Genomic DNA, 14,156 nt, shown 5'->3' on the forward strand with positions numbered 1-14,156 from the left:
GTATTATCAATATGAAGCAAGTATAGAACAAAGAGACTTACTCCAAGAAGGTGTACATCAGTGTTATGGAAGACTTGCCCTGCAGGTTCCACAGAAAAGTCTCTTGTTGATGATGAGCTTTTCTGAACGGTCATATGCAGCCTATATTGTACAGTTGCTGCAAGCTATAAAACTTCCCCATTGAGTTGAGCCTCTCTCCACCCACACTGAAACAAAAAAGTAGATGAAAAAAGGTCATCCCCCAGACTGACCTGTAGCCGGATAGGCACTGCCAATAGACAGAGATCTGGGCCTAGCCTGAGGTTAGGGAAAGATTGGACTGGATTGCAGGTGGTGATGATGGCAGTGATAGCTGTAGCAGCAACAGCTAACATTTCCATGGTGCCTGCTACGGGCCAGGCCCTGTGCTAATCACTGCAGAGATTTGTAGCCCATAGGTTAGAGTCTGTTCACTTCCCTTTTTTAAAATCAAGACATTCTTTTTTGTTATATAAGTTTACATAATATGTATCATCATCAAACTACAAATAATTGCATGCATAGAAATACCACGTTGAAAATTTGGAAACATTTGCAGTAGCAAAAGATTAATTTATTTACCCTACGACACACTGAAGAGTTCCTTCAAATTGTTATAAACTTTTACAAATATATTTATTTCCAAATCCTTGCGTACTGGGAGAAGAGATCAAGAGATTTCCACTGCAAGGAAGCATTGCCAGTCAGAGCTCAACCAGAAATTAAGAGAAAACATGTAGGGCTTCCTGCTGGAAGTCTATGGGCATGGTGCTGCATAAAGTGGCAGACCCTTAATGCCAGATTTTGAAAGCAGTGCCTGCCTCTTTTGTATGTTAACGAAGACTTAGTTATTAAAATGCTGATATGATGTGATGTGCTATTTTGAGTTTGTTGTGTTAGCCTTTAATTTTCTTAGAAGGAATAGAAACCTCTTTTCACACCCCACCCTTGGGTGACATGTTGGAATTGGTATGCTTTATCAGCCACAGTCCATCTAAAATTAAACTGATAGCCTTATTTTTACAAAAAATTAGATGTCTTGTTCATAAATGTTAATGGGGTTTTTTTTCCATCTAATGGATGGATTTTGGTTTAGGTTTTTCTTCCAGAAGTCTTAGTTATTAATTTATCTCAGTCTTTAATTTTCCCAGGAAAGTGTTGCTTTTAGTATACTTTTAATATGTCTTCATTAATCTTTCCATTAGGGGAGTTTCTCAGGAAAAAGATGGTCAGATCTCTTCAGCAATTGTGTCTTCAGTGCAAAGCAAAATAACTCAGGTAAGATTCCAACTATTTCAACCAGAAAACATCTTGTCATTGCATTGTGAATTTATCTCTGTGCCCTTCCCATCTTTTCACTTAAAAGTTTGTTTATACACCTTAATTACAGGGTTCTCAGCAAATAATAAAGGTGCACTTGGCTGATGACCTGGATACTGAGATTACACCAAGTTCGTCCACAGTAATAAAAATGAGAGATACAGTATTAATTCTTTAGCACCTTTCTTTTATATGTACAAAACCTTTTTATCTAGCCAGTGCAGCACTTTAATTTTAGAACCAATTTTGCAAGGCAGGGAGAATTGAGAAGGTAAATTTTTGATTCAGACTGCATATACCTGATTTTATACAAATGGTACAGTGTCTAGCCCAAAGGTTCCTCATTTTCCACAGAGTGTATGGATTATATCTTTCTGTAGCCTCTGCTTTCCTCCATGACCCCTTTTTGAATTCTGAGCTTGATTTCACCAATGCAGAATTCTGTAGAGAGCTAGTCAGTGTTAACTAGGACCCCATTTCCTATTTCTTTCTTGTGTAAACTGGTGCACCACTCTGTTAGTTCACGGTTGTGATTGTCACTTAGAGAAAGCCCTGTTTTGTGTTTGTGCCCCTGGCATTTTCAGAAATCTTTTCATTACATGGATTATTCACTACGTGGATACAGATATGTCTCATTTTAATGGAAACCTAATGAAAAAGTTCTCAACCTTCTCTTCTTTTTGACAGGATCTAATGGCCAAAGTGAGAGCAATGCTTGCCGCTTCCAAAAACATACAAACTAGTGCCTCCTGAGACCCGGTGAACTGCCCGTTCCTTGGGGGAACACAAGGGAGGAGATTGTGCAAACAGTCTCCATTGCCTCATTGCAGCTGTGGATCAGAGAACTCTGGGCATTTGGTCCTCAGCTTCCTTTTGTAGGAGGTTATTGGAATTGGAAGATCAGAAAAACCTTATTTCTGTCCAACCCCATCCTCACAAGCGCTGCCAGAATTTTACACCCTGGATCTCCCTTGGACAATTGAAGGTTTTTGTAAATTGATTTTTGATGACCTCTTCAGTTTAAGATTTTTGACCAGCAGTCTCTTATCTGTATATTTGTAAATAATATCATGTTTCTGTGAAAATGTATTACCAAATAAAATGGGAGAAAAACACCTTTTCTAGCTAGCAACTTTTTGGCAGTTTCTTCATTTTGGGGGTGGTGATTTTATTTTTACCATTTTACTGTCTGCTGTCATTATTTAGTCAGTCCATTAGTTAAATTACCACCCTCTCCCCCACCTCCCCCTAATTCATGACAGATTTGTTTTACCAAACAACCTATATGCTTTTTAAGTTGTTTACCATCTGTTGTATAAGTAGTAAAGAGAGCATATTTTGAGCTTTTCCTGGTAGTTTTCTTGTAATACTGATAAAAACCCAAAGTTGCTTCAAAAATTTTTTTTTAGCATGTTAACAGTTTCATTTCATCCAATTAGACTTTATTTTCCAAAATAGTTCCAGTGCTTAATTTAAGATGTAGCCTCTCCTTTTGCTTCAAGGCAAAACTCAACCTCAAATTCTCATAAGCAGTTAGGTGACTTTCTGTCTTATCCGCTTCAGTCCCAAGATAAGAAGTCTTACCACACCCGGTGAGGAAGTTCTCTGCCTAAATCAGATCCCTCCAACCTTCTTATAAGGTTTTTTTTTTCCTTCTTTCCTCAGTTGTGTTCAAAGGGCATTTTTTAACCACCAACCTTGTCTAAAAGTGCGACCTGTCCCTGCCTTAAGGAGCTAACTCTCTAGTTGGAAACACAAGATGTATTCCCATGAAACAAGAAACTAAATCCTGGGCAGTAGGCGACTAAGGGAGAGAGTGACTGTTGGAGAGGAGTTGCTCAGAGGTCTGCCATGCAGGAGTGAGCCTTGTGTGGGGCCTCAAGCACAAGGGCTAGGCCCACCTGGCTGGCAGGAATTGACAGTTACTTTCAAACAGGAGAAGTATTCTGAAAGTTAATGATTTTGTGCACACACATCTATAACAGATTGCTGTTGGTCACAGAGAAGATGTTCTAAAATGTTTTCATGTTGCTGTTTTTCCCTCCACAAGGAAAGGCTGGGATCATTAACCAGAAATAAAACCTCCTAGATAGAGAAACAGGCAACAATTACGTTGGTACAAAATTAACTAGTCCAGTTGTTTTACTAGTTCAGCTCTAGGAGGTCGCTGCTTAGGGGTTCATATAACTTCTTAGGCATTAAGGAAAAAATACTGAAGAGATTGGTTGGATTTTTTTTTAATTTTTGGCAATTTCCAAGTTACTCCCCAGTATTGATTGCCATTGTTTTCCCAGTGCTTCTTGTCAGGTCCTGTTTGACATTTGTTTGTCCTGTTTGTACAAAGCCATCTCTAGCACGGGTAAAGCGTTATGACAGCTTTCATGCTGAGTCTGATTTAGTCATCCTCACTGAACCAGCAGGGTCAGAACTCCTCAAGGATAGCGTCATTAGAGTAGTGAAATGTAGTGTTTAGATGGTTATTGTGTGCCCACAGAGTTTACAACACAGGGGAGTTGGGAGCAGTCTCCTGAAACCTGATTACCCATAGATCACAAAGAGCACAGCAGGCATTTTATATTTTCCTATTTGGGGACATATAGAAGCATAACAAACCACGTTGATGTGTTCTTATGAAAAGTGGCTGTTCTATCTGAATTATATCTCCCTTCAGTACGCTCTTGGTGCCCAAGATATGTCCATCTGTGCCTAGGGGATGTCCTGTATGGGTCCCTTTCCTATTCCCTCTTGTAAGTGACTAGGCATGTCCCCAGATAACCACATTTTTTTGTTGCATGGTAAAAGCTAAGGAGGAAATGCAGTTTATGCGTGCTGCTGGAAAAGAAGTTGGTGGTCAGGAGAGCTTTTCAGTGGTGTTTCCTTAGATAAAGTAGGTGGGGGAAAAAAGAAAAACTAGAATAAAACAAGGGACTAAGATGAGGAAAAAAAAGAAGGAAAATGAGGAAGAGGAAAGAAGTGAATCTCTTTTTCTGCTTAGCATGGTAAATAACTCATGACACGGTGTTTGTAGGTAAATGGTTTGGGTCATTCGGGACCAAAACCGAAAGGTGTTGCTAAGGCCCCAAGAGGGGATTCCTGTTGTGGCAAAGTTATTTGGTTAGCCTCAGAAAGTTTCTATCCAAGATGACCCCAATGGAGGTATTTCCAGGAGCCACCTCCCCACTGATGGTTGCCCCCAGCCTTTCTGCATACAGTTAGCAACTCAGACCTGGGAAAGTGGATAAATCTTTGAACTTTCAAAGGATCCATCTCTCAGCTGTTTCCAGATTAAGATAGGCAAGCAAATGTCAGAGCAAGAGAGAATACTTCCCTCCTTGGTTGCAAATAGCCCTTCATTTAAAGAATCCAGAAAGCTCTTTATCGGTTTGTGACTTGACAAAAGTATCTTGTAATTTTTATTTGGGAACCTAGGATTTAACTTCGTTAGTAGGCATTCTGTAATTATTTAATGAATTGAATGAAGTTTGCTCTTTTGTTGGTCCAGCTAAGCTCAAGCACCTTCAATCAGTTCTGTTTTGACTCATGCCATTGAGAATTTTGGTTAACTTGCAAGTATGAAGTATGTATCCTCTTAATTGAAAATAAACTCCCTCTTGATCTTCCCAGTGCAATCCAACAAGTATTTATTAAGTCCTTGCAAGATGCAAGTCACAGCCTGCTCTGGGAAGGGGATGGGGACAGAATGCAATCTATAAAAAGGTAAGTATATTTGAGATAAGGGAAAACTTCCCTTGACAGCTGTAGGATGCATTTAAAGCAGCCTCGTCCAGTGTATTTACCACTATTAAGAGTGAGGTCACCAGCCCCTCATAATTTTAAATCCAGGAAAGTCAAATTGAATTTCCCCATCTGAGAAGTACTGTAATTTTTAAGTAGGGAAAGGTGTTATCTTCATAAACAGCTAGCAGTGTGCCCTCAACCTATTTTGAATATGTGAAGTTGCTTTCAATGCAGTCCCATTAATCAGTCAAGACAGATTAGGAAAATGTGAGTCAGAATCCTGAAATAAAGCATTTGAACAAAATCCTTGAAATGTGTTCTCTTCCTTCATTATCACTTTGAAAGTAAAGGTGAGTGGACTTTTCTATTTCTTCTACTGAAGTTCTCCAGTTACTGACCTTTTAAATCAATTTTTTTTCAATATTCTAGTTATACTCAGAAGATTTTAGTGTCAGAATCACTGTAGGCTGAATATATGGTCATCCTGAACCATATGTCCTGTAAATATGCCAGAACCTAATGTCTGAAATGTCCCAAAGCCCCACTTCCACCCTGCTTGCTCTACAAGATTTGCGCTATAAATATGCCTGTAGTCCAAAAGGGCTCTACCTCCTTTCCTGGGCTCCCTACAGTGTAGGACCTTTATCTCAGAGCTAACAAACTCTGGGAAAAGCAAATTCCTCCAATCTTGATTCTATATGTTGTACACCTAGATAATCTTAGTGGACACACCAACTGGTTTTTGAGGATCCAGTGAGAGAAAAACCCAAACTGGAGAAATGAATTTTTTTTTTCAGAGCTAAAAAAAAAAACACTCAATGTGACTACTTTGTTTATAAAAATGCATCTAGAAACAGTGACTGTTTTTATTACTTCAAGAGAGAAAAAATATTGATCTCCACCATGAATTCTAGTTGATGCTTTTATTAGTAAGTACAATTTGAATGCATCTTTTCTCTTTGGCAGTAGAGGGATTGGCAGCCCTGCAGTTGCACAAACCAGCAGGGCTTATATAGAAACAGGTTTCATCAGCCACGTGGGGTACAGTAAGATCAAAGCCTTAACATTAAGGGGCCTCCCCCCCAGCCCATCCATCTGTACTGTCTGCTTTCCAGCCCTAGGAATAATTTCCTGCCCATCCCAGTGGCTTCTGGCATTCAGTCCATTAAGACAGAGCAAAGGTGTTAGATTTTTTTTGGTTATCAAGTATAGAAATGAGGTTCTGCAGTGATAAAGAGTGCTAATATTAGAAGAAGGGGTAAAAGTACCAAGTAAACATTGCTACCAGCTTGCTTCTGTCAGACTGTCAACGTTAATGGCGTTTAAAATCCTTACAAAAGAAAGCAAACCCCTGGTCATATTTGTCTGTATGTCAAATGTGACATTGTAAATGGCAGCCTCTAGTCCAGTGGCTTGTCTGGCAGAGGAGTATGGGCAAAAGAGCACTGGGTTTGGAGTCTGAAGGCTTGGCTGGCTCCATTACTTATCAGCTGTGTGACCTTGGGCACTTCCTTTCCCCTGTTCCTAGACTTCAATCCTCATCTGTAAAATGAGGGGGTGAATATTGTTGGCACTATCATCCTGACAAGGATACTGTGAGAAAAGCGTATCCTAAACTTTGAGTGACTGTATAAGTACGAGTTGTTATAGGAACCTTGTAAGGAAAAAACTTCTTAACAATAAAAGCTATTCAAAGATAGAATGAGCTGCCAGGGATGGGAGGGAATTCCTTTTTGAGTCCAGGTGGGACTAGAAAGCCACTGCATTTCCTTGCGACTCAACTTTCTGTGAACCGGAATTCATTTCTAAGTGGGAAATCACAGGATGTCTAAATGGGATGGAATGGGTGGATGGAAAAAAGCGTGAAATGCTACTATGTGCTCAACACTATTAGGAACATAATTTTGGAGTTGGATATGACCTTAGCATCTAGTCTAAACCTTTCATTTTACCAATAGTTAAACTGAGACCTAGGAAGAAATCACTTGTCTAAGATGATTTGTAATGGTTCAAAAGCATCAGAGGCAAGATTTGACCCAGGTCTTCCAACTCCAGAGGGATGGCTTTTTCCCCTGCACCGTGCTATTTTTCATCATAGCAATAACTAGCTTTCTTGAAGTATCTAGCAATTACTACCTCCTGTATTTTCGAGTTGGTGTTTCTGTTTTTAGACACAACTACAGAAAACTGAGTGTTGAACTCCCTCTTCCTCAGCTCTCAAAAGTACACTTGACAGAAAACAGTGGCATAACGCAGCGCAAACTTCTGTTCCTTATGTAGTGTCTTGTTTGCTTCTTCCTGGGCCTTTCCAGTGTTGTTCTGTAAAGGAAGTGGAGCCATATTGTATTAACTAAGCTTGGCCCTTGAGAAGAAATGAAAAAACTCCCCTCGCTCTTTTCTTTGCAGAAGTTGAGGGAATGTGGGTATGAAATATTACTTATGCTGTCAGATTCAATTAATATGTTAGTTGTGCTGCTGTAAGACATGCATGGCTTACTGGTCTAAGGCAGGGAGAGAAATATATTTATTTGGGAGTCAAAGTGAAAAATAGAATGTTTAACGTCATTTTTTATTCTGTACTTAACAAACATACCAAAAGATGAACATTTCCATATACAAAGATTTTTTAAAATATGTGTAAAAATTGCAAATTTCTGTTAATTTGATTTTTAAGTATATAATAAATTCAATGCAACTGTCAAAGTTTATGTTGACTTCTGAACTTATTTTCTGTGTATTGTTTTAAAACATCAATGACCTTTTTTTGATACAATCCTTGTAACCAAGTCAAACAAAAATCCCTGTTTGCCATATTCAAAGATGCATGTCTCATTCTGTACTTTGAGTCTGCCATCCCTCAGTGAAGATGTTGGTGATAGATGTCTCCATTTCTCTGGAGTTCTGGTTGATCACTGGATTGATCAGAATTCTTAAGTTTCTTAAAGATATTTTTCTTGGCAATATTGGTGTCATTTTTTATATTGTCCTCACTAATTGTTTTCTTGGTTTCACTTCACTCTGCGTCAGTCCGTATAAGGCCAGATTTCTCTGAAATAGTACCCTTCCTCATTTCTTATGGCCCGATAATATGCCATTACAATTATTTAACATAATTTATACAGCCATTCCCCAGTTGATGGATATCCTTTGTTTCTAGTTCTTTGCTATAATAAAAAGATCTACTATAAATATTTTTGTATATATGGGTCCTTTTCCTCTTTCTTTGATATCTTTGGAGTATGGGACAAGTGGTCCCAAGCGTATGTACAGTTTAGTGATTTTTGTGGGGTATATTTCAAAATTGTTTCTAGAATGGCTTGGCTAACATATAGGGCCGATAATAGTACACATCAGTGTACTATTTTTTGTTTTTACAATTTTTGCTATTTTTTTACTATTTTTTTGCTTTCCCAAAGTCCCTCTAGCAGTTATCCCTATCCTTTATTTTTGTCATTTTTGCCAATCTGTTAGGTCTGAATTGTTTTAATTGGCATTTTTCTGTTATATTAGAGATTTAGAACATTTTTTTTCATAATCATAGCCTTTTCATAAGGCTAGGTAGGGATAGATTGGATTTCCTTTGAGAATCTTTTGATGAATGGCCGTGATTCTTCTGTGTTTGAATCAGTTACTTTATATGTCTTGGACGTGAGACCTTTATCAAAATCAACCCTACCCCCAATTAACCTACATTCTAATTTTAACTGGGTTGATTTTGTTTGTGCAAAAAAACCTTTCCAATTCTATGTATACAAAATGTCCATTTATTTTCCCCAGCCTTAGTAAAGAAAATTATTTCATTCCTAAATCCTTGAACTTGTTTATGACATGACCTTTTGTGCTTGTCATGTATCTTTTTGGAGCTTCTCTTGATATGTAGTGTAACATGTTAATCTAAACATAATTTCCAACAAATTGTTTTCCAGTTTTCCTAGAAGTTTTGTAAAATAGAGAATTCCTACCCTCAGTAGCTGAGGTCTTTGGGTTTACTGAACACAGTGCTACTGTGTTGGACTGCTTCTAAATGTGTGCCTAATCTGTTCCACTAATCAACCTAGTTTTTAAATTTAATTCATTTTTGGTTACGCTTTAAGTTTCAAACTGTCTCCTTCCTCCCAACTGCATACTAGAGAAGGTCATCCCTTGACAAAGAGATACGTAAAATCTTACTATGCAGATCAGTTCTTTCTCTAAAGTTGGATAGTATCTTCCTTCATAGATCCGTTAGCTGGTTTGCATATCTGTAACACTTGGAATAGCTTTAGCCATTCGTAGTTATCCTTCAAACAATATCACTGTTACTGTATACAATATTCTCCTTGTTCTGCTTATTTCACTTCATTATTTCATGCAACCAACCTGCTCATCATTTCTTAGAACATAGTAGTATTCCATTCCATTTTTTTTACGGACATCCCCTCAATTTCCAGTCCTTTGCTGTAAATGTTTTAGAACACTTAGGTTCTTTTCCTTTTTCCCTGATCACCTTGAGAGATTGCTGGGTAAAAAACCATACAACAGTTTTATAATTTGTTGAACATAATTCCAGTTTGCTCTCCCAAATGGTTAGATAAGTACACACTTCCACGAATAGTGTAACCACATCCCCTCCAACATTTATCATTTTCCTCTTCTATCATTTTAGCCAATCTGATAGGTGTGAGATATCTCAAAGCAGTTTCAATTTGCATTTCTCTAATCAATAATAATTTAGAGCACTTTTTCGTATGACTATAGATAGCTTTGGTTTCATCATCCAAAAACTTCCTGTTCATATCCTTTGACCATTTATCAATTGGGGAATGACTCATATTCTTATAAACTGGCAAAATTCTCTGTATATTTGAGATATGAAACCTTTATCCAAGAAACTGTCTATAAAATTTTTTCCCCAATTTTTTGCTTTCCTTCTAATCTTGGCTACATTGGTTTTAATTGTACAGAAACTTTTCAATGTAATGTAACTAGATCTCTAGGTAAATATTTTTTCCAGCTCTAAAAGTCATCTTTTGAAAGTTAGATTGGTATGGCAATGAGTAAGTAAATTTAGGAAATTAATGAATAAGTTAGTTTAGGAAATACTGTCATTTTTATTATATTGGCTTTGCCTACTCTTGAGCAATTATGATTTCTCCATTTATTTAGGTCTTTTTTTTTTTCCTGTAAGGAACATTTAGCAATTGTATTCAGATAGCCCTAATTATAAGGGTTTTTTCTAAGATATATAGAAATTGCCTTAACTCTGGTGTCTGATATGTGTTGGCATGAAGGGTCAGTTTAATAAGTGACAGTCTATACATAGTGATTTACCGTTCATAAGGAACTTTCTTTACCTCCTTGTAAGGTTGAGAGTGTTTGTGTTCTTAGGTTGACTTCCATATATTGTATATTCTTGGTAACATAAAATATGAAAGAATGAAGGGAAAAAAACTTTTTAAAGCATGTTAAAACTGGAAGAACCCTTACAGCTCTTAAAAGATTCTCCCTTCTCTCCACTTATTTACTGACTTCCCTGGCTTCCTCTAAATCTAACAAACATCTCATCTTTTAGTGGAAGCTTTTCCCCACCCCTTTTAATTTAATTCCAGTGCCTTCTCTCACTGCTAATTATTTCCTATATATCATGTACATAGTTTGCCTTGTATATGTTTATTTTCATATTATCTCCCCCATTAGTTTGTAAACTCTTTGAGTGCAGGGGCTGTCCTTTGCCTGTTTGTGTATCCCCAAGACTTAGCACAGTGTCTGACATGTGGTAGGTGCTTAATAAATGTTTGTTGATTGATTGATTGGTTTGATTGATGGATTTAGTCTATGCCTCTAATTTTATAGAGGAGGAAAGTGAGTCCTATAAAGGAACAGTGACTAATGCCTTTCCAGTTAGTAGCAAAACTGGACTGACACACTCAAGTCTTATGCTTCCAAATCCTTGAAGACCTGGGATGGGATCTCAGCTCTGACACTCACCAAGGTGCCTAACCTCAGACAATTCAGTGCACCTCCAGAAGTATTGATCCCTCACCTCTAAAATGTGAACAATTAAAAAGAAAAAAAGTCACACCACCTACCTCACTAGGTTATAAGGAAAATTCCTTGTGAACTATAAATCACTGTGTAGGTGTAAACTGGTATTTGTTAAACTGATCTAAAACATATGAGACACCCTAGGCAATTTCTAAGTATCTTGGAAAAACCCTTGTGATCTGGGGCTGGAAAGGTCCTTAAAGGTCACCTAACACAAACTCTTTGAGAAGTCAGATGGTAGTAATAGCAGGTAACATTTATATGTCACTTACTATGTGCCAAGCACTGTGCTAAACTCTTTACAATTACTGTCTAATTGAGTCCTTGCGACAGTTCCTGGGAGGTTCTGCTTTGATCCTTGTTTTACAAATAAAGAAACAAAGGCAGACAGGTGAAGTGATTTGCTCAGTGTCATAGAGCTAGAAAGTATCTGAGGTCAGATTTGAACCCAGGACTGGTTCTCTACTCACTGCGTCACCTAAATGCCCTCCTAATGTTCCTAGCTGCATCTAATATGACAGCAGGGAACCGGAATCCAAGTGGATGGACATCCATGGATGGCACAAACTGTATATGGGAATGTAACGGAGCATCATTGTGCTCTAAGGAAAGATGACTGTGCGGAATCCAGAGACACCTGGATGACTTATACGGACTGATGTGGCATGACGCAGAACCAGGAGACAGTAGAGAATCAAAAACCACTCAAAGAGCTACTTGAGCTCAGATCCAATTCCTCAACTAGCCCTGGTTCTGGAGGACAGATGGGACCACAAAGCAATCCTTGTCTTTGCCACTTATTACCTTGGGCAAGTCACTCACCCTTGGAAGAGGGTGGTTCACAATGGCTTTTTTCATTTTCCCATTTGCACCACCACCACGAACTCCTGTTTTTGCTCAACTCTCTCCTAGATAGCAGTCTTAAAGGTGACCTCCTAGGAGACTTTCTCATTCAGTAAATATTGACAATGTCCTTGACTCCCTTTGCCTGCTAATTGAATTGTGACTTCAGGAACACCTACCATCCACAGATGCTTTTCATCAGTCCTCTCATCTGCTTCATTCACAGATGTGATCTCCACTGCAGCCTCAGCTTTGATAGGCTCAGGCACAGGAAGCGTGGAGGGGCAGGAGGAGGTGTTGAAGACAGCAATGGACACTTACCAAGCTTGACCTTCCTGTCTCTTGCCCTGCTGCCCCTAGGGCTCTGCTTCTATTTGAAGATGCCAACAAAGGCTCTTGGTGATCCACACAACCAGTTGAGTGCAAGTCCAACGCTTGACCTTGAGGTGGAAATGGGGAGCCATTGGAGTTTGTTAAGCAGGGTAATGAGATGGTCATACCTCTGCTCCTCCCCTCTTCTCCATCAAACTCTCTCTTTTTCAGGTTTTCAGGTCAATAATCTCTCCTATTTCTCCCTTTCTTACCACTTTTTCCAAGACTCTTGCTGGATCTTTATCCATATCACAGCCATTAACCATGGGTGTCCACCAAAGCTCAGTATTCTCCATGTTGCTTCACTTGGTTGATCCTATTAGCTCCCATGGGTACAATTATTAATTCACCTTCAGATGATGGTCAGATCCAAATACATCCAACCCTCCAGTGTCTCCTGAGGTTCAGATTTTCATCACCAAACTACCTTTTAAAAATCTTGAACTGGATATCCCTTAGGCATCTCAAATTCAGGAGGGATGAGAGATTCTCAAGAATGAAATTCTGAAGACACAAACAGAAAAAATTCCATTGAGGGGGCAAAAATGAGAATTGTCCAAAGAGAATTATCTGGGGGCAACTAGGTGGCACAATGGATAGAGCACCCAACCTGGAGTCAGGAGAACCTGAGTTCAAATCCAGCCTTAGACACTTATTAGCTGTGTGACCCTGAGCAAGTCCCTTAACTTGGAGGCAAGGGGAGGGGGATGGTGTCTAATGATGCTCAGGGAATTCACCCACCAACTTAGATTTTTAAAAGAAGCATACAACTCAAAAGGTGAAATGAAGGACTGGAGTCAGTCTATTAGGTTCAGCTGAAGTGAAGAGGGCAGGACAGGCTGGCAATCATGATCTCGGACAAAGCAAAAAGCAAAAATAATCCTATTTGAAAAACATAATTGGGGAAATGACATTTTGCTAAAAGGTACCATAGACAATAAAGTAACATAAAAATTTTTTCACAGCAATTTTCTTGGACAAAAGCCTCATTTCTCAAAAATATAGGGAACTGACTCAAATTTATAAAAATAAGAGCCATTCCCCAACTGACAAATGGTCAAAGGATATGGACAGGCAATTTTCAGAAGAACTCAAAGTTATCAATAGTCATATGAAAAATGCCCTAAATCACTATTTATTAGAGGAAGGCAAATTAAAACAACTTTAAAGTACCACCTCATACCTCTCAGAAATGACAGATGCTGGAAGGGATGAGGAAAATAAGTACATTAATGAATTGTTGATAGAGTAGTGAAACTGGCCCAACCATTCTGGAGAACAATCTGGAACTATGCCCAAAAGACTGTAAAGCTGTGCATACACTTTAACTTATTGATACCATCTCTAGGTCTGCATCCCAAAGAGATCAAAGGAAAAGTACGTGTAAGTACAAAAATATTTAAAGCACCTCTTTTGGCAGTGGCAAAGACTTGGAAATTGAAGGGAGTGCTCATCAATTGGGGAAAGGCTGAACAAGTTGTAGCATATGATTGTGGTGGAGTACTATTGTGCTATAAAAAATGATAGAGGCTGGAGGGGGGCAATTCAGAAAAACATGGCAAGTATGAACTGATGCAAAAGGAAGTGAGAAGAACTGAGAGATCACTGCTTGTTGTGTTTGTCCTTCATTGCCGAAGAAGAACGTGCCATCAGAGAAATGGTGACATGACTTGCACTTGACTTTGCTTTGAGTGAGAGAGGGCCTCACTTCTCCTCCTGATCACTGTGTACAGTAACGTTATAATGATGATCAACCGTGAATGACTTATCTATTCTGATCAATGCAATGATCCAAGTCAATACTAAAGGACTTATGGTTAAAAATGCCCTCCACGCTCAGA

The 14,156-nt window shown here is 38.6% G+C and overlaps 1 protein-coding gene across 6 annotated transcripts in view; it reads left to right on the plus strand.

Annotated features, from left to right (window-relative positions):
• SFSWAP (splicing factor SWAP) overlaps positions 1-2,453 on the plus strand; it is a 120,052-nt gene extending 117,599 nt beyond the window's left edge. For all 6 annotated transcript variants that reach the window (XM_072600756.1, XM_072600755.1, XM_072600757.1 and 3 more), the window contains 2 exons: positions 1,224-1,296; positions 2,026-2,453. In XM_072600756.1, the coding sequence (XP_072456857.1) occupies positions 1,224-1,296; positions 2,026-2,091 (139 nt within the window). In that variant the 3' untranslated portion in view covers positions 2,092-2,453. The remainder of the gene's footprint in view (positions 1-1,223; positions 1,297-2,025) is intronic.
• The last annotated feature ends 11,703 nt before the right edge of the window (positions 2,454-14,156 follow it).

The sequence above is a fragment of the Notamacropus eugenii genome, chromosome 4 (assembly GCF_028372415.1).
Source record: "Notamacropus eugenii isolate mMacEug1 chromosome 4, mMacEug1.pri_v2, whole genome shotgun sequence".
Taxonomy (NCBI): Eukaryota; Metazoa; Chordata; class Mammalia; order Diprotodontia; family Macropodidae; genus Notamacropus; species Notamacropus eugenii.